Source organism: Larus michahellis, chromosome 19 (assembly GCF_964199755.1).
Source record: "Larus michahellis chromosome 19, bLarMic1.1, whole genome shotgun sequence".
Classification (NCBI taxonomy): domain Eukaryota; kingdom Metazoa; phylum Chordata; class Aves; order Charadriiformes; family Laridae; genus Larus; species Larus michahellis.
Window position 1 is genome coordinate 373,423 of NC_133914.1, and position 20,803 is coordinate 394,225.

General features: G+C 62.1%; 1 protein-coding gene across 9 annotated transcripts in view; it reads right to left on the reverse strand.

Moving 5' to 3' along the window:
• The window catches only part of MACF1 (microtubule actin crosslinking factor 1), a 148,692-nt gene that overhangs the window by 117,310 nt on the left and 10,579 nt on the right, over positions 1-20,803 (reverse strand). The window contains exon 1 of one of the 9 annotated variants that reach the window (XM_074562692.1): positions 236-650. The exons of 7 other annotated variants lie outside the window; for them this stretch is intronic. In XM_074562692.1, the coding sequence (XP_074418793.1) occupies positions 236-338 (103 nt within the window). In that variant the 5' untranslated portion in view covers positions 339-650. Of the gene's footprint in view, positions 1-235; positions 651-20,803 lie in introns of those variants that run through there. One more of the 9 variants, XM_074562690.1, reaches the window with a different exon arrangement.

Sequence of the window (20,803 nt, forward strand, 5' to 3'; positions counted from 1 at the left end):
GAGACCAAATTTAGGCACCAAAACCTCTGCCCTCTCCCACCCCCCCGCCACATGGGGACCAGGACCGCCGGGAGGATCCCTGTCACCACGTCCTCGTCCCTCCCCCCTGCCAGCCACGTCCGTCCCTGCCCGCGCCACGGCCACGACTCCTGGGGAGGGAAAACAAGCCGTGACCCTTGCCGGCGGCGCGCCGGCCATCTTAGTGCCTTCCCCCCCCGCCGGGGGCCACCCCTACCTTCTCTGCTCCGGCTCCTCCAGTACAAGACGCCGGCGATGCCCAGGACGTGGCTCAGGACAAAGGCAGCAGGCGGCAGATAGGAGCTCTCCGAAAGAGGCATTGTCCCCTATTCCCGCCCCGTTGTCCCGAGCCTGGCTCCAAATTTCTTTCTCCCGTAGCTGCCGGAGCGCCCGGCATCGCCGGGAGGGCGAGGGGATGGGAGGTGGGGGGAGCGGAGACGCTGCCCGCAGAAACTTCCGAAACTTCCTGCCTGTGCCTCTGCCTCCAGCTGGACGCGTCCCCGGAGCTGGCAGGGCTTGGGGACAGCCAGCGTCGCCGGGACGGGGCCAGGGAGATTTGGGAGCTTGAGGGGGGGGTAGAGGGAGAACGCGAGCGTCAGGCTGGCTCAAACATCTTTCCTCGGCGTTCACGCGGCCAAACTTTGTTCCCCCCCCCTCCCCCCGCCGAAGGGGGACGAAGTTTGGCCGCGTGAACGCCGAGCGAAGACGTCATCTCCTCAATTTCCATTCCCAGCTGGAACGGCGGCTGCGGCGATGGGGGATCGGCGGGAGCAGCTGCTGTGCCGGCATCACCGCAAAACCCGTCTCCTCATGGGGGGCTCGGGAGCGGCACGAAACCTCATCCGCTCCCCCCGGTGGGTGACAAGCCAGCGTCCCCCCAGTCCACAGACTGGCTGACACACGGAGGGCAGGCGGGATGGAGCGGGGAGCGGCTGGGAGACGTGGGCAGCATTTTGGTGGCACTGGAGAGGCTGCAGGCAGCTGAGGGCTTGGTACCCCGGGCTGGACCCAGCGCCAGCCTGTTTGCAAGAAATCTCTGCCCAGTAAGAGCGAAAAAAGCCAAGGTGACCAAATTTGAGCATCTGGGAGTCGGGTACCCCGAGCACTTTTCCCTCGCCCTCCCTGGATGCCCAGAGGTAAACGAGTCAATAGCCAGGACACCCCCAGAGCCCGGGGGAGACACCCACAGAGGACGCTCTAACGCGAAAGGCAGAGCCCCATCCACCTCCCGGCCCTTCCCGCGGCCGGGTGCCCCGCTCGCCACCAGCATCGCACCCCGCACGGGGGGACTTTGCAGCCCGGCCCCGTTTATTCGCGGTTAGCACGGTGCTAAGGCGTTCCTCCGGCAGTTTCGCTTCTTTTTCGGAACCGTTTCCGGCAGCGGAGGCACAGAAACGGCACAGGGAAACCGAGAACAACACGCCCTGCCGCGGCACCGCCGTTACCGCCCGGCCCGGCTGCCGTTGTAACCACAAGCGAAGCGGGTGGGAGGCTCCTGCTTTGCTCTCAGAGACCATCGTGTGCCGGGTCCCCCCACCAGCTCCTGGGGCAAGAAACTTGCTTTTAGGAAGTTGTACAGAATTAAACGCTCATTTTTTGCCTTTACCTTCGGAGAAGGGCTCACACAAGAGAGGGATGTTCTGCTGCCGGCGCTCGGCAGCGAAGGGGAAAGCCATTAAGGCTCCGGAGAGAGCCGGGACCCAGGTTCACGCGTGGGACGGTGAAAGCACGCAAGGACCAGGGTGTCGCGCAGATGTGAGCAGAGATTTAAATTATGTTTATAACCCCCGAGCAGCTCCCCAGACCCAACAGCCACGGGCCGGCCGGGCCCAGCAAGAAAACTGTATGGAGCAGAACCTGATAGACCCAAACATCGCACCGTTCCGGGGGGAACCTGCACCCGCAACCCCCTAACGCCGCTCGGGCTAACGAGGCGGGCGATAGAAAACACACAGAATTACCCCGGGGCTCGGCGCTGTTGCAATAGATTTTCCAGAGCTTCAGCCCTGCCCGGATGAAAAATATCCCGGCATAGTTTTCATCTAAAGCAATCTGCTTTCTGTTAAGGCGAAGGGGAAGCGCCGCAGGAGTAACGACCTGTCGGCAGGCACGAGGCCACCATAAATGGCCCCGAGCAGGGCAGTTAGTGCCCTGGGATGTGCCGACGGAAAAAGCTACGGGAAGCAGGAGCTGGTTTTCCCCATGCCCTCGCCCCGGCGGCACCCATGGGGGCTCAGCCGCTCCTGTGATTCCCAGGTGCTCCAGGCACGGAGGGGCTCGGAAAATGCACGGAGCACGGACAGCTGCTCCCGGCGGACAAGCCTTGGGGCAAAAAAACCTCTTTAAAGATATATAACCATATAGAAATATATATATTTTTATGTATATATAAACATACATATAAACAACGTATATTTATATATATAAAAATACATAATATATATAAACATACGTGTAAATAGCGTATATTTATAAATATAAATACATCCCCCCCCCGCAGCAGGACACCCCAGGGACAGCGGTGGTCCCCCTCTTCGTCCCACTCAACCTAACACTGTCCCCCCCCTTTCCCGTCCATGCTCCCGGTGTTGGCGCACACTCGGCACACGCCGGCCCGGCCGCCTCTCGCCGCTGCAGGAAGCCAACAATGGCAGGAGGTGGCCCATCCGGGGCATGGGGAGTCACCGGTGGGTTTGGGGGTGACCTGCTGGTGGCTGTGGGGGCCACCCAGCCCCGGATGCAGCTGCCGCCCCCCCCCCGCTCGCCCATAGCATGTGGCTGCACACACACACCCCACCCCGCCATGGAAACCGCCCCAAAACACAAACAGCTCGGTTTAGTTCCTTGCAAGGCGGCTTATTTCGGCTTCGACCGTCGGAAAGGAAAGGGGTGGGGAGAGGCCAGGCGCCGCCCGCCTGCGCAGGAATTTGGGGAGCGGAGAGGCCGTGCCCCCCCCGCGGGGGGTCCCCACCTCGCAGGGCACCCCCTCGTTCCACAGGGTGCCCCGCGCATCACCCCCCAGCCCCGCGCATCACCCAAAACGGCGTTACCCCCATCGCTGCCCCCTCTCTCCCCCAGGGTTTTAGGGTACCCCGCGGGATGGCTCTGGGCACACGGGCTGCCCCGGCCCCCCCCGCCTCTCGCCTGGAGCTGAGTCACCCCGGCTTGGTGGGGCCAGTCCCCCCCGCCATGCGCCTCGCCGGTGAGTAATGCTCAGCCGACGGCCTCCGACGCTGCTGCCGGCTCCGGCATCTCCTTATATGACTGGGGAAGCTGCCGGGCAGCGGCACCCGGGAGCTGGGCACAGCCCCCGCGTCCCCGCCACCGCTCGGGGACGGAGACACCCCGGCATCGGGGTGGGCGATGCCACGGGGACACTGCTCTGTCCCCTGGGTGCTGTGGCCTCCCGGGAGGCAGCCGAGACCCTGCGGGCTCCAGCCAGGGACCCGTGTCCCAGCCCCGGGAGGTGGCAGCCAGGTGGCACTGTGGAAGCGCCGAAGCTGGTGGCACTGGATGGTGTCGGGGATGGCGGCCAGAGCCAGAGCTGGCACCCGGCAGCACCGTTGCTGGGTGACGCATCTCCCAGGGACCTGCCGGTGCCTGTGGCAGATGGGGGTCCTTGCCAGTGCCCCCAGCCGAGCCCACCAAAGCGCCCCCCATCGCCCACAGCGGGTGTGCAAGCGGCCATGAGCACGTCAGGGGTTTCACAGAGGGGCCCCTCTGCACCCAACGGGGCAGTGGGGCCACCCCACACCGGGCAGGGGACGCCCCACTCCCCCCAGCAGGAAAAAGGGCCCATCCGACAGCGGTGCTGAGCACACACAAACTCGTGACTGCAGTACAGGGCCCAGGCTTCCTGCCCTGCTTCCTCTGCGATGCTTTCCCCTTTCTGCTGTTTTTTCCTCCTTTCCGGGAGCTTTAAGGGCAAACCTCGGTCACTTATGGCAGCGGCTGAGAATTGCCGAGGAGGGGAAGGAGACTCCGGGGTTTTGGATCAGGGATGCCCAGGATAATGGCAGACACACATCACCCGCTGCTCCCCGGGGACAGGTCCCACCCGGAGCGGGGCGAGGAGCCCGCTCGGCTCTGGCCTCCACGGGGGCTGGACGGGGGGCACAGTGCTCGAGCAGAGCCGCTGTGTCCCCAGCCCCAAGCCAGGGGACCGAGCGCATGCCCCAGACCCGGTGCTCAGCCGCGGTTGTTTCCCCCAGGACCACATCTTTTTGCCCCTGCGAGACCCCGAGCTCAGCTAAACCCGCGGCCTCACGCCCTCCTTGCAAACGGCAGCAAACGCTGCTGCGGACAGACAGGCAGACGGACGGATGGCTCACAAGACGCATCCCTGGCTGCCGAGCGCATCCGCACGTGCCGGCGCACCTCCTTCTGCCGGCAAGCACAGGCAGGGCCCCGCCGGGGCGCGGGGGCTCGCTCCACCCTGCCCGCGGCGCCAGCAGCCATGGGAAAGCAAAGCAAGAACAAAGATGACGTTTCTTATGATCCGGGCTATTAAAAAAAGAAGGTGGAACGAGGCAGGTCGCGGCTGCCGGCGCTGCCCAGCGCATCCCCGCAGGACGAGCTCCTCCGCTTCAACTGAAAACAAACAAACAAACAAGCAAAAAAAAAAACCAAAAACACAAAACCTCTCCGCGCCGGTGAATCACCCGCCCGAGCGTGTGCAGGCAGAGGTGCCGATCCCCTCGCCATCCGGCGAGCTCCAACGCCGGGCCCTGCCTGTGGTGCCCCCGGCTCCTGGCAGAGCGGGCGCATTCCCTGCGTTAAAAAACATTTCCTTCTGGCTTTCATCATCCCCTGAGCAGCCGCGGCCCTGCCAGGAGGGATGGGGACACGTCAGCAGGGTCCCACGTCGGCCCCTCGTTTGGCATTGCCGTCGAACGCCCGGGCTACAAAAGGTCTGAAAAAATGAGGACTATGAAACTGCCCGGGCAGCAACCGCTCCTCGTGGCGCTGGAAAAACCAACCTCCCCAGCACTGGGTTTTGTGCAAATAGGGGTTTTAACCCAGGAGAAGCATCTGCGCGAGGGCTGAGGCTCCGAGTGCCCCATCGTCACCCCCCGGCGCTTGCAGAGGGAACTCAAGCTGGGGTGACCCTAAGGACCGGGGCAGCCCCGTCCAGCCCAGGGCCTGGGGGCTGTTCTGCACCAGCCCCCACCACTGACCAGCCGCTGCACCGAGGGCAGCACAAGTGAATATTTAACTGCAAATCCCTCGGCAGAGGAGCTGCCCACGCTGCCAAAGGTCGGCTGGACGCAGCAAAGCAAAGGGAGAGGGAAGGGGGAGCCTTGGACTCCCCCCGCCCCATCAGCAGTAAAGTCTGAGCTCCGAGGAAGCGGGGAAAGGAAGCGCTGATGATAAGAGCGGAGATGTTCCCCTTTCCAGCAGACGTCTGGGAACTAAAATAAGAATTATATCTGAAAAAGGACAGACTTCCCTTCCCACAGCAGAGCTGCCACCCTGCAGCCGGTGCTGCTGCGGGGCAGTGGGGGGGACAGGGGACAGGACCCCCAGGAACCCCTCGCTGCTGGGAGGCGGAGGCGGGGGACAGAGATAAGATGGCTCGAGGTAAGGCTGGAAGCAAACATCATTCCGGCCGGTTTTCATTCTGCAAAGCAAACAGCCGAGCTGCGCTGCCACCTGCCCACAGCTTAATCATTCCCCAGCAGCGCGGCTCGGCCTCAACTCCTGCTCCCGGGCTGGAGGGGTGGAAATCCGGCAGTTATGGGGTCTACGGGAATGTGACATCCCAACTGGGGCCGTCCAAAGGGACCGACTCAGATGGGGATGGATGCAGCCAACAGGAGGACCCAGAGCCTCAAGAACCTCCAAAAAAAACCCAAAAGGAGACCATTTCCGTTCGTAGCACCAGCAGGGAGGTGGGCTCGCAGCTCCTGGTCCTTAGGGCACCAGCACGAAGCTCCAGCCTCCTTTCCTTGGTGGGGCTCGCTTTTTGCTGCCCCAGATTCAGCACCTTTCCCAGGGCAACCATAGACATCAACACTGCCAGCTCAGTGTCCCCCTCCACGTGTCCCCCAAAGTGACCCCAGACACCCCCCCACACACAACACGGACCCCGGCAGATCCTCGCACCCAGATGGTGGCTTTGCTGAGCCGCGTGCGTGCAATGCCATCCCGGACACGTCTCATTCAGACCCTCTCCAACACCGCCCGGGCTTTTGAACCCTCCCTCTCGGCCCGAAAGCGAGTGCGTCACGCTGAGGAGGTGGCGCGGGTGATCTCACCGCTTCTTTCCCAGTGCTAAAAACCCTCCATCAATCCACCGGCCCGGCAGCCTCCCCAGACGACTGCCGAGGCCGCTGGGTTTTTGCTGACGCAGAGGTTCAGGCATTATTTCATCGCTTCCCACTTCTCGGAAGCCTCCCCTGGTTTGTCACCCCTCCGAGGACGCTGGCAGGGAGCCGCACCACACTCGCTCATTAAATGATGCCATTGAAACTCACGGCCACGCACCCCGGGCTCCGGGAAAGTGCTGAACCCCATTGAACCCCACTGAAAGAGTGGTCAGGCACTGCAACAGCCTGCCCAGGGAGGCGCTTGAGTCACCATCCCTAGAAGTATTTAAGAAACGTCTACATTTGGCACTTCAGGGCGTGCTCTAGTGACAGAGATTGTAGGGGGTTTTTTTGTGTGTGTATGGTTGGACTCGACGATCTCAAAGGTCCTTTCCCGTCATCGACTCAGCGGCATCACCCTGCGAGGAGAGGGCAGGGGGGAGCAGAGGACGGGGACACGGCCGTGGCTGGGTGCCGGGGCACAGGGAAGAGCTGCGCCTCGGGACACAGACATCCAAGCAGCGAGGGCAGCTCTTCACGCAGAGAGAGCTGCTGGGCAAGAGGGAGGAGGCGAAGCCAGCACCAGAGGCGAGGAGGATGTGGATGCACAGGGGGGAGGATCAGCAAAGGTCTCCTGGCACAAAACCCTTCTGCTTTTTGGGAGCGAGCAGCACCGTCCCAGCTCTGGGCGCGGAGGAAGGCTTGCTCGCACACCCACGTGCCAGAGGACACACACGTCTCCACGCTTTCCCAGGGGCCTGTGCTGACACGGTGAGGTGGCACCTTTCCCAGGCTGGGGGAGGAGGAGGAAGGCGATGCCATCTCCGGGTCCCTCCCTGCCCCTCCGGCCATGGGGACAACGCCACACACCTCCACACAGCCGCCGTCTCTGCGGCTGGGTAAACACCCGCTCCGTAATTCCCAGCACGCCCCGACAACACCTCAGCAGAGAGAAAGCCGTGCAAAACCAAAAAAAAACATAGAAACCCACCCAAAAAATTCCCCCACAAGATTTGTTGGAAGCCCTGGCACCTTGGCGCAGGCGAGCAGCAGAGCCCTGTGCCGGGGAGCAGCCCAAGCCCTGGCCGCATCCTGCATCCACTCCCACTGCCTGCACTGGCGCTGAGCTCCAGGAATGCCCCAAATCCATCCTGAACCAGAGAATGGTTTGGGTGGGAAGGGACCTTAAAGCCCACCCAGTGGCACCCCCTGCCCTGGGCAGGGACACCTCCCACCAGCCCAGGTTGCTCCAAGCCCCGTCCAACCTGGCCTTGAACCCCTCCAGGGATGGGGCAGCCACAGCTTCTCTGGGCAACCTGGGCCAGGGGCTCACCACCCTCACAGCAAAGAATTTCTTCCCCAGATCTCATCTCAGTCTCCCCTCTTGCAGTTCAAAACCGTTCCCCCTCGTCCCATGGCTCCCCTCCCTGCTCCAGAGTCCCTCCCCAGCTTTCCTGGAGCCCCTTGAGGGACTGGAAGGGGCTGGAAGGTCTCCCCGGAGCCTTCTCTTCTCCAGGCTGAACCCCCCCAGCTCTCTCAGCCTGTCCCCACAGCAGAGGGGCTCCAGCCCTCCCAGCATCCTCACGGCCTGAAGGACTTCATGGCTGAGGACTCCAAAGCTGGACGCAGTGCTCCAGCTGGGGTCTCACCAGAGCGGAGCAGAGGGGCAGAACCACCTCCCTAAATCCTGAAAGAATCCCCCAAGTGAAGTCCCAGCCCCTCTCGGAGGAGCCCGACCCCGCGGTGGGGTGTCCAGCTGGGGTACAGAGCTGTGGCCCGGCACAGCAAGCCCGGGGGAGGACCAGGGGTGGGATCCTCATCGGCCGCTCAAAGCCAAGCTTTGCACTTCCCAGCGCAGCAGCTTAGGGAGCAGGAAAGCCGGGGGGCGGAGGGACCGCCGGCATCAAAACTCCTTTTCTACCCGCTAACAAAAGGCCTGGTGTCTCCGCAAAGAGGCTTGTTATTCCAACGCCAACCGAAGGCTGCTTGGCAGCGGGAGAAATAGGAAAACGTTAGGTTAGTGGGAACTGGCTGTGCTTTGTCTGGGGCGCGCTTGGGCGCTGTGTTTGCACAGGCTCCGCCATGGGGGGGGGGGGGGTGTCAGGGCCGGGCTCCCCCGGGCACAGCCACGCCAACAGCCCCCCGCTCCTGACCCCTTCATCCCGCTCCCCACAGATAATGGTGGAAAAGAGCAAGAGAAAAGGCAAGGCGAGCTCGCAGCCCAAGTGCGCAGCCCAAGTACAGAGCTCGCAGCCCAAGCGCAGCCCACGCTGTCAGTAGGAAGCTTTGGTCCCCACTTCTGCTGCCCCCAACCCCCCCAGCTGTGCCCCACGAAGCAGCCCAGGGTCTGACCAGCATCCCCAGCTTGGGGACCCCCGGCCCCCTCGGGACAGGAGACGTGCGAAGCCCTGTCTTAGAAATGGAGGCTGAAGAGAAGGAAGCAGCCGATTCTCTTTTTCCCCCCCGCGAATGGAGGGCAGACAGGCAGCCTTGAGCCCTGATCTCATTAGATGTCCCAAACTAAGCAGTGTGAAACCTGATTAGCGCCGTGCGGGAGGCGGGCGAAGGGGTGGCAGCCGGCTCCGCCAGCCAGCGCCAGCACCCTTCGACCGGAGACGGGGGGTCCCGGCACCCCGAGGAAGCCAGGGCTGGGGACCAGGGCACCCAGAGCTCCCGCCGCCTGACCAGGATCTGGATGTATCCCTGGTCCTTCCACACTAACGTGCCCGGACACTCCCAGGGATCACGGCCGTGGGTTCAGCCAGGGCTTTACTCCTGGCTGCGACGCTCCGAAGGGACGCTTCATCCCAGCTGCTGTCACCGGCTCCTGGCCGGGCCAGCCTTGGCATGCAGCAGCAGAGAGGAATTTGGGATTAAGGAAAAAAAATCCAAACCAAACAGGGGAAGGCAGGAGCCTGAAACCTCTGTTCCCTAGAGACCCGCTCTCCCACAGAGAAACTTAATCCCCATTAAAAAACAAATGAAATAATCCAGTTGCTAACATTGCTCTGCCTGCTTGGTTCAGGCACCAGGTCTGCCGGACCCCACCAGCCTGGCCCAAGCCCATCAGATGCTCTTAGAAGGGCTCAGCTGGACCTTTCTGGAACAAAAACCATCTCTGGTACCACGAGGCTGTGGTGGGAGAGACATAAATTGACGGGGATCTGCAGTTACGGCACAGCCCGCGAGCCCCCCCAGGGCTGGCCATGCTCCCCAGGGGACACCTCAGAGGGTGGCCATGCCAGAGGAGAAGCACCCATCCATCCAGGTGAGCAACCACCCGTGTCCTCCCTGTGCGTGGGGAGACGGGGCCGGGAGAGCTGCGTTCCGGAGGAACCGAAACCCACCGGGGCCTCCGCCCACAGTGGCCAGGGCAGATGGTGGCCCTGGATCTCTTATCGCACCCGGCCACCTTGGGTGGCCCCGGCTGCTCCTCGGGGAAGCCATCACATGATGGGACGAAAGCAAACGGCGACGGTGGCGCATGGGGACAAGCTGTGGCATGGCTCTGGCACCATCCCGGTGGCACACGGCAGGGAAGGATGCTGCCCCTGCCTCCCGCTCCGATTCCCTGCATCATGGAATCATGGAATCAATCATTTAGGTTGGAAAAGACCCTTGGGATCATCGAGTCCAACCATCAACCCCACTCTACTCCTCTGCTCCCTCCGGCAGCAGGGCCAGCATGTTACGTATAAAAACCTCTCTTTTTTTAACAGCAGAAAGCCAGCAGAGCCGGGCACATGCGTGATGGGGAGGCGGCAGGAACAAGCTCAGACCCACTCGTGGCTGCCCGGCCACAGGGAAAATCTGAGCCCGTTCCCCTGGGGAAAGCACGTGGCAACAACAGGGTCAGATGGAGCCAGATTAGCTGGTGTGCACAGGGGAAGGCCGAGAAGATGCTGGATTTTATCTGGCTGCCAAGTAAACAACAAACTCCTCAGAAAGTGAAACCAGCCATCCTCGTGCCACTGGTAAAATTAACCTGGCAATAAATTTGTAATCAAATGGGTTTCCCGAGCCGAGCTCAAGGCTCTTGTCACCTCGGGGCCATGACAGACGCTGTCCCGGGAAACCTGAGATGGAGACTGTGCGGAAAGGCTGGGTGACCTCGAACCCACCGGCTGTTGGGACAGGGTCCGTCCCGGAGCAGCATCCTTCATCCCCGGCACAGAGGTGGGGATCCAGCAGGATGCCCTGGCCCTATCCCAGCCAGGCGGGCGCAGGGGACCGGGATGCTCTCCAAGCCCTTCACCCGGACCCAGTGGGGCTGGCAGCGATGGATGCTGGCACCGCGCCGGGGGTCAGGGGCCTGGACTTACACACACAGGCATTTACATATGAAATGCTCCCAGCTCCGGTATCTGCTGCCTCCACCTCCCCGGGGAGATGAATAGAGATGGGGAGAGGCGGGGGAAAGAGGGGAAAAGAAACCTCTCCAGCCATAAACCCTTCCCTTCCTCCAGCTCTGCCCAGCCCCGCAGCTCAAGGGTGGGCTGGCTGGGGCTGCTTTCAGCGCTGATGACCACACTTAGGTACGTGGCAAATGCCAAACCACAACAGCCAGATGCACGGCACAGCCGTCCCCACGCCGGCATGCACGGCAGAGCTAACCATAACCGCCTGCAAAGGCGGGCACAACCCCTTCTGCGCTCCAACGCCACGGGGAAGCATCCCAGCGGTGCCAAAGGGGCAGCTCTGCCCACTCAAAGAGGCGCCTCGCCTCCCCGAGCATCCCCTGCCCACGCCGCCGCTTCCTCCGTCTCCCGCCTGCACCACTTTCTGAATTACAGCCACAGAGGGCTGCGGTACAGACAGCTGGTGACAGCCAGCAAGTCGGCGTCGTTGGGGACAGAGGCAGCAAAACAGACCAAAACCTGCAGATTTGGCTGGCTGGGGACTTGCCACCCCTGTTTTCATGTTCCCTTACAGGCTCGCAAGAGCGGAGAGAGAAAGCGTGGCGCCGGGATGCGGGAGGCGGCGCAGGCAGCCAGCGCTGCCGGCAGGGCTCTGGGCAGCACCTGGAGAAGGGAAGGCTGCCAGATCAGCTCCTGCAACCAGTCACCTTGTAAACGCTATTAATAATGTCATCTCAGCTCCTCGGCACCTCGTTCCCGCAGGCAGGAGGGGAATTCGCCCAGCTGCAGCTGGAGACGGGGCCCAAAACCCCCAGCAGGAGCGCGGGCGCTTGAGCAGCAGCCCCAAAACGCAGAGGGGGGGTCACTGGCACCCAAGCCCAGCGCCCAACCGTGCTCTGGCTCCCAAGGGGCTGCAAATGAGCGGTGGGGGGGGGACGGGGACACAAATACGGCTGTGGGACAGAGCCAGGCACCACCCCAGCACACAGCGACTGGGGGCTCCTTTTACATTGATTCCCAGTGCCAGCTGCAGGGAGGCTCAGGAAAAATTTATGATGGACAACACACCCGTGTAAGAAAGTGAATTATGTTACTCCCGGACGCGATAACTCAGGGCAGCTGTCAGCCACGGAGCTGCGGGATTAACCCTTCACGTCTGCCCCAGCAGCGGCACGGGAGGGTGGGGACGCTGCCAGCCCGCCGGGTGACAACTCCCTTGGCTCCCTGCTAAATTAAACATTGAATTGATTCACCTTTGTTATACAGCGGGATCAGCTGGTGAAGCCCAGCCGCGCTGTAAAAAGGAGTGAGTGAATAGGAGCGTTATTAGATGACAGGCGATGGCATCCCGGGTGCCTTCTGCTTTCCTCTCCGCCTTCCTCCTAGCGGGCGAATCCCGACAGCCGTCTGCTGGGAGTGCCGGAGCAAAAACCTCCTCTGATAGCGAGGAGGGAAAAAAAATAAAGAAAGAAAAGGGGGAAAAAGCGAGGGAAGCATCCCCTCCAGCTGCAGCCGGAGTGCCAGGTAAACCGAGCTGCTCTGGGTGCAGCAGGGACAATGGCCACCGGCCTCCAGCCACCTGCCAGGGGCTGGCGCAGCACGATCGGGTGTCACAGGCGGCTCTCCAGGGACAGCCTGCGAGGAGGGAGAGGGCAGAGCCTCGGGAAAGAGTTTTGGAAAGAAGGGAGGGGGGAAAAAACCCACCGATCTGCACCCAGGTGCCACCATGCACCCACGGCCGGTGGGACCCACGCTGGCAAAGACACCCTCACCGGGGCCGGGTCAGCCCCGGACCCACCGGAGCCGCCCCCTCTCCCTTCAGCAGGATTTTGAGCTCAATTTCTTTTCCAGGGATTGTTTGCAAAGCAGGTTTCCCTGCTTCCCTGCGTTACTTACGGGGCTGGGTTAGCCACTGCCCTGGCGCTCGCTTTGTGCCCAGCCTCACCGCTTGAAATCCAAATAGAAGACAAAAGAGGGAAGTCAAGCGGAGCCATGGAAAAGCACCACCCCTCCCAGCCGCCTCCAAGGGAAGCCGGCAGCTCCTTGGCGTCCCTGGGAGACTCGATTCGCCTCCGTCGGCGATCGATGGCAGATGGTGGGACTCTGCTGGAGCCCCCAGAGGAGGCAACGCCGGAGCAGCTCAGCGTCCCTCCGTGCCGCACACCCCCACCGCAGAGGGAGAGAAATACCTTTCAGGGTGCCGAGTCCATCCAGGAACTTCTTGTACTTCTCCAAGTTCATTTTCCAGCCGAGCCCACCCCACTCCTCAGCTGGGCGGCATCGGGGCACCCACGAGCCCCAGACACTGTCCCCAGCTCGGCAGCCCCGCGCTGGCTTTGCCACCGTCGCCCTTTGACCACCGGGGAGCCCAGCACAGCCCTCCTGTTTCCTTATTTGATGAGGCACATGAAAACCTCCCATGGCCAAGGCCACCCCCCTTTTTGCAAATGAGCCCAGCGCTACCAGCGAGCGCCCACCACCAGGGCTCCCTGCATCCTTACCCCCACCCCACGCTGGAGGTTTCAGGGATTGTATGTCCCAGGGATATTTCCAGCAAGGAGCACGTTCGAGGGAATTGGGAGGGGAAGGAAAAAAAAAAAAACACAAAAAACAACTGGCTTTAAGATTTGAATGCAAGGACGGGGAAAACGCAGTCAGTGGGCAGAGTGCAGGGTCCTCATCCTCCTGGGAAGAGCCACCCTGGCGGCTCTGACACCAGCTCAGGAGAAGGCACCAGAAAAGTGCCATAAAGTGTTGGAAAAAAGGACAAGGCAAGACCCAGGAGGCAGGTCCCTCCTGCCTCCCCCCAACCCCGGCTCAACCTGCACCAGCAGCGAGGCACTTACAAAGCCGAAAGGAGATTTACTCGTTTTAAAGGAATTTTTGGCAGCAGGAACTAGCCCAGCATGATAGGAGGGGATCTGAATGCCCACCCCGCTCATCGCTGCCCTTCAGCAGGACTGGTGTCCACCGGGCATCTCCCAGCACTTCTGTCAAATCAAACAATAAATAATAATAATAATATCAGTAGCAGCAGTGTTGCAATGCGCTTGTCATGGTGCCAGACCATGTTCTCCCCGTGTCACCCCGCTGTCTCTCCGGAGAGATCCCAGCCGATTGCGCAAGACCCACCGCACGGGGCAGGATCTGCCCGTTTGGGCTCCGGCAGGGCCAGCACCTCCCGCGGCAGAGCCGTCCCGGCGCACCCGCACGGCGTGGGGAGCTTCGCTGGAGGGAGAGGAGAGAAACCCGAGCAAGGACCTGGTGCACGAGCTAAATCACCCTCCAGAAACCAGGGGTGGCAGCTCCCTGTGTCTTGGAGATTCCTCTTTTGCCCGGGTACCGGCACATGAATCCCCGGCTCCTTCACCGTGTGCTGAGGATGCAGATCCTCCCGTTGCCAAAGTGAGCAGCATCCCATGGCGATGCCCCACAAAAACATTAATAAAACCAGTTTGCACATCCGAGAGACCCTGGAGGGGGTTGCATGGCCCTGCTCCTCCGCAGCCCTGCGGACAGACGGACACCTCCGTGGGGACAGACACGCTCCGGGGGTATCACTTTCCATGGAGCGGAGCAAACCCCACAGGCCAGTTGCTGCTTGTGCCCCCGACAGCTGTTTGCCTGGGAACCGGGGAGCCAAAATCCCCCCTGGAGCTCCAAGGGGGAAGGTGGGGGCAGGTGGCGAGGTGCCCCCCCGACCCCCGCAGCCCCCCCATGCTCCAATTACACCGCTCTGCGCCCACTGCCGGGCTCGGTGGGGATGGAGGTGACACCCCGGGGACCCGCTGCCATCGAAGGGAGCTGCCCGAGCCCCGAGGGACGCGTGGGTCCGCAGCAGGCGGGGTGGTGCCCGTTCACCCCGCTGAGAGGTAGCCCATGCGACTGCGGGCAAGTGGCCCCCTGGAATGGCAGCCCTCGCCAGCCAGCACGCCGCAGCCCGGCTGCCACCCCACAGACATCCCCCCCGCGCCCGCCGGCAGAGCCGGGAGCAGAATAAAGTTGTTGCGAGAAGCCAAGTTGTCACCACTAAAAATAGCACAATGGAATTTTCCTCTAAAGAAAAAAAAAAAAAAAAAAAGAAAAAGAAAATAGAAAAAAGAAAAAACCCTGCTTCTTGCTGACAAAGGGGCTACAAGAAGGAAGCCAGGAACAGCCCCGTGCAGGGGACACGGGGGGGACACCATGTCCATCCCCTCCATCACGGAGAGCGGAGCCCAGCACGGGGGAGTCAATATCCCAGTTTATCTCCATCCTCTCCTTCCCAGCAAAGCGGAGAGACCAGGCACCACCGGGATGGCCACCGGACACGTCAAGCAGGCAACCGCTCCAAAATTACAATGGTAGGAGGGAGAAATGGCTGCCCCCGGGGAGCGCTGGCCCCCCCAGCACCCCAGCTCTCCCCCCCCGCACCCACCGGGGCTTTGTACCTCCAGGGTGACAGGTAACCCCACACTCATAGGGGGTTCGGTGCCTCCCTCCTGCCCCGCTCCACAATGCGCCATCTAACACCAGAGGGGTGTGGGAAGGCAGCTGAACCCCCACCAGACCCCCCTGAACCCCACGGCAGTGGGGAGAAGGGTCCTTCCCTCCTCCCGCCCCGAGGGGGTTACCGGGAAGCAGGACGGACTCTGCCAGACCCCATCCACAAGCATCCCGGCTCCCTGTCCCCGCCGGGAACGCCAGGAATTCCCAGCACAGGCAGGATCGATCGCTCCAGCTGGCTCGACGGTGCAGCGGGGCCGGGGGGAGCCGCAGGGAGCCCCCAGCTCCCGGGATGGCCACCGCACACCCGGCCGGCCAAGGAATCCCAGCATCTCCCAGCCCGGCAACTGCCCTCCGCAGCAAGAACGAGAAGCATCCCAAACAGCCGGCGAGGATGAAATATCTCCACGTGCGGCGTCTGGAGCCGCCTGCAATTAAATCTCCTGCGCCATGGCTGTCTGTCACCCTCGCCCCAGGGCAGTGCCCCACGGGGGGGTTTTTTTGCTCCCCGATGTGCACACACGAGTCGGGGGGATGGCGGGGGACCACACTGCCCTTCCCCACCATCGCCAGCAGTGGGGCAGGGACCGTTCACATCATGCCAAGGGCGCTGGCAGAGCCTGGGCACAGACGTGTGACCCACGGCAGTGGCGGGAGCAAGCCTGGGATGCGGGATGCATTTATTTTAGGAGAGCCTCGCCGGCATGGCTGCAGCATCGCCGCTCCAGCCAGCCCCCAGCAGGGACAATGCGATGGCCGCGGCCACACCAGCTGTCCCCAGCATCACTCGTAGTGATCCTCGTATCGAAACCAGGGAGGTGGTGCAGGGGCTGCTAATTCATGCTAATTAAGTAGCAGGGCAGCCGCCGGCAGCATGCGCGGTGCAGGACTGCTGGGATGGGGAGACGGCCTGGCCTTGCTCCGCAGGGAAAGGAGTCGCTCCCGCTGGATAGCTTTACCAGGACGGCTCCTGTAGCAAAATTGCCCAAGGTCAAGGCGAATCTCACTGCCACGGGAACCCTTGTATACAGTTTCCTGCAGGGAAAAATAAGCCGCTGGCAAAAGCACTTCTGAGAGGCCACCGTGGACCTGAAGAGTGATTAATAAAAACCAAGACAGAAGTTACTCCCTTATGTGACACAACCAGAAGTCAGCACAAACATCCCAGCGGGACCAAGGCACGGCTCCGGGGCTGGGAGGCAGCAAGGGCAGAGCAAGGGGACGGGAGCGGGACAGGGCAGAGCCGGCTCTGTCCCCGACCGTGCCAGGACCCTGCCATCAGCCCGGGCTGGGGTCCCGGCAGAGCTCAAGGTGGGCAAGGGCAGGGTCTGGGAGAGGAGAAGACTCTCTTGGGTGCTGTAGAGGTGCAAAACACCCGTGGGAGGCTGGCGAAGCTTCCCCGGCACCAGTGCGAGCGGAGGAGGGCAGGGAAAGCCGGCGGCCGCAAGCGGCTGGGCACGGCGCCGGCAGGCCTGGGCTCACCGGAGGGAAACGGGGTCAAACAGGAAATGAAAAATGGAAATGCAGCATGTCACGCACAGGGAAACAACAACAACGACAAAAAAAACGTGATTATGCTCTGGCAGCTCTCAGCCAGCCGCCCTGAACTCACTGGTCCAGACCGCTGATAAAGGGGGGTGACAGAAGGGCACTGCCAGCGCCGCAAAGCCACGGCTGCAGGGACCAGGGACGAACACAAGACACGCGTTGCAGACCGATGTGTCTCACCGCTGCCATACCCATGGATCCAGGGTCCCATCGGCACTGTCAGAGCAAGAGGGAGCCCCAGCCCATCCTGCCACCCCTCCCACCGGGATCAGCATCCCGCTTCTCGCCCAAAATCTCCCAAACCATCTTGCCCAACAGCCCTCCCCTTCCAGGAATCGCTGGGCTTATCTGACCCAGAGGCTGGGCACACATCTCAGATCACATCCGAGGACTCGTTTTACCATGTCCACAGCCAGACACACACCAAATCTGATTGCCCGGCCTCCCAGCCCCACCACACATCATCTCCTCCTCCTCAGGATGCCGACGCTGGAGGATCCCCCTCCCCGGCCCCCAAGCCGGGTGGGATCCATCCAGACGCACAAAAACCTACGACATGAGCTTGGAAATGAAACTTCCCGGCTCATTAACACAAGCATCCTCCGCGCTTTGCAAATGCTGCCGTGCAGGGGACCTCCTCGGCGCTTTCCCTCTGCGAGCTGGAGGCTGTTTGAACACCCCAAAACCCCAACAATGGGTCCCGCCCCCCCAGACAAGGGCAATGCCAAGATGTTAAATCCAGATTTTCCAGCAAGCCCCGAGAAAGAGCGTCCAGAAGGAGAAGGGGGAGCTCGAGGTCAGCATCCAGCAGGGATGCGGGACAGGGGACACCCAGGCCAGGGACAACGCTGATGGCAGGACAGATGGCAAGAGCCGCCGGGGAGCCCAGCACCCTGCCTCCACCCTCGGCTCTCCCACGGCCACCCAGCAGCGGCTCCGCTGGTTCCCACCCCACCCGCAGCCTCCGACGGCATGGGAGAGGCGTGAGCCACCCATCGGGGTGCGGAGAGGAGCCAGTTTGTGGGTCCTGCCCACGGACACGCCACAGCTGGCTCCGCACCACCACGCTGGGCACCTCCTGGGGGACAGCCACCACCAGCCCCAGAAATTAGGACCTGCCAGGAAGCAGTTCTGCGGAGAGGGACCTGGGAATCCTGGTGGACGATAAGTTGCCCATGAGCCAGCAACGTGCCCTTGTTACGGAGCTCCGGAGATGCTCAGGGGACTGGAGCATCTCTGAGCTGAGGAAAGGCCGAGAGCCCCGGGGCTGTTCACTGGAGAAGAGCAGGCTGAGAGGGGATCTCAGCAATGCTCAGCAAGAGCTAACGGGCAGGGGGCAAGAGGATGGGGCCAGGCTCTTCTCAGTGGTGCCCGGGGACAGGACAAGGGGCAACGGGCACAAACTGGAACACGGGAAATTCCATCTGAACACGAGGAAAAACTTCTTTGCTGTGAGGCTGGCAGAGCCCTGGCACAGGCTGCCCAAGAGGTGTGGAGTCTCCTCTGGAGACAACCCAACCCCGCCTGGACGCCATCCCTGTGCGACCTGCTCTGGGTGACCCTGCTCTGGCAGGGGCTTGGATGAGATGGTCTCCAGAGGTCCCTTCCCACCCCTGCCATTGTGTGACTCCCACCGCGGCCCCGTTCACAGCTGCCATCCCTGGTGTGCCATCACACCCACCGCTGCGCCGCCTCGCCCCGCGGGCAGCTATTGCCTCATCTGCCCTGGAAAACTCAGCTGGCGCTGCCAGGATCCGTCCACAGCACGGAGCTTCCCGAGGCAGCAATGCCCTGGGTACGGCCGAGCCGCAGGGAGGAGCGGGGACGGGCTGGATTTGAGCTCGGGGGACACGGTCCCACCATGATGGGGGCAGCCCCGAGGAAACGCTACTGTCCCCGTGTTCCCCCGGGTGAGCAGAGCCTGCACCAGGCATCAGCCAGCCCTGCCCACGCTCCCCGTCACGGGCACACAGCAGAGGCTGCTCATGGAAACCATCCCTGGGGAATATTAATGAGAACGTATCTGTGCGCCTTCCCAGAGAAGCGATGGATTCAGACCGACGCTGCCCTGGTCACCCCCCTCAAACCAGAGCCACTGCAAAGCTGAAGGCTGAGCGGTCACAAATCCCACGCCGGGTGCCGGCTCTGCTCCCCAGTGCCCACCGACACAGCTGGCTCATCCTCTGGTGCGATCTGCTCACCCCCAAAAAGTCTCTTCCTCCCAGGGCTTCCCTGGCCGAGCAGCGCTCCACGTCTTCCCGGCACTGCCCGGTGCATCCCTCCCGCCCCAGGCAGGAGCCACCTGAGCCCACAGCCCCGGGACGGCCACTCCGATGGGGCAAAAAATGGCTCTATCAGGGTCCTCCCTCCTCCTGCTGCTTGTCCTCACCCTGTGCAGGAGCACCGGCAGCCCCAGCACGGAGGAGCTGCTCCGCACCCACCCCGAGCTCCGGCACAGCTTCTCCCCACACGGAGACAGGAGAAACTGGAAATTAAATCCCTTGCAGCTTCCACAGCCTGAATTTATCCGTTTTAGGTGCATACAAAGGGACTTATCACCCTGGTATTCAAACAACGGTGTTAAGACACTTGAAATTTAAATAAAACCTCTTTTTCTACTTCCCTCTGGGAGGTTTCGTGCCGCTGGCATCAGCCACGGTATGTCCAGAGCAGTCTAAACTTAGCTGACACAAGCGAGACGAGCCTGGAAAGGAGGTTGGCCAGAAACCAGCAGACGGAGGTCAAAGACTCTGGTCTCGCCCCGGAGCGTGAGCCGGGAAGGAAAAGGCTCTGATGGGAATGCGTGCAGGCAGTGCTGAGAAGAGGAACAGACAGAGAACAGCGCGAGCCCTTTCCGAAGGCCGGGCTCGGTGGCGAGTTGGCCGCTGAAACGGGATCAAAGCTTTCCAGCACTCGCTGCCGGCACGGCACCGTACACCGGCAGGAGCCGTGCCGCGTCTGGGTGACCCTGCCAGGGAGGTACCGCGGATGCGGCCACCTCACGCAGGCACCCACCGCCCCCACCTCCCCAGAGGCTCTTCTCTCTGGACCAGACGCACATGGAAAGGAGGAGAAGCGGCCACCAGCCCCAGGACCTGTGAGCAGGGCTCAGCTGTGGTCCTGGTTCATTAACCGGGCACCAGGACGACGATGACAATTGCAATCGCTTCTGCCGATTTTGCAACCGGGAACGCCGGCGGGATGGCGACGGGAGGCACGAGCCTCTCGGCAAGGCCAGCCCTGCCCGGGAGGCACTGGCGGGCGCTTGGGATGGCGGTGACTCCACCGCGAAGGCAGCAGAAAGCCGGCCGGGCGAGGTGGGGTGGATCCTCTCACCTGAAAAACCACCAACTTCATTTTCCTGTTGGCCAAAACAAACACGAGGGAAACAGCACCTTCCACTGCGCGCTCGGGCTCCACCTCAGACCCCCAGGTCCGGCCACCCCCGGGGGCAGCCCAAGGCTCCCGTCACCTTCTTGAGTCCCCATTGATCTCTGGTCCCCGTCCTGTACCAGGGAAGCCAGTGACTCCCATGTGCATCCCAAAAAATCAGCGTTATCCAGGCCACAGGTGGAAAACCCAATGGCTTCCAGCCCAGCTTCCCCCGCGTTTGCTCGAGCCAGGGACTCTCCACTCTGACAGCGGCGTTCGGACACCCCTCCTCCTGGGTGATGAGGAGGAAGAAGGGCTTCCTCCCCGCTGGCAAGGAGTCATCGCCACACTGCCGGTCCCATCGGCGCTCTCACAGACCGCAGAAGCCTCATGCAACCCACTCAGGAACAACGTTTGTCCTTGCGGGATGAAATCCGCGCTGCCAGGCTGGCACAGCCACTCGGCTGCAGCAACCCGGCACCCACGGCAAGGGGTCCTCAAGCCCTGAGACCCCAGCGCAGGGCTCCAGACACCTCTAGTTGCATTTTTTATAGCAGAAGACAAGACAAGAGGGGAAAGAAAAAAAAAAAAAAAAAGGAGTTTCTTCCCACATGGGCACGGCCAGGACTGCTGCCCACCACCACGAAGGCTCCAAGGAGGGGTCCAACATGCCCTTGTTCATTTATCCAAGGGTCTGACACCTCCCAGGCTCTC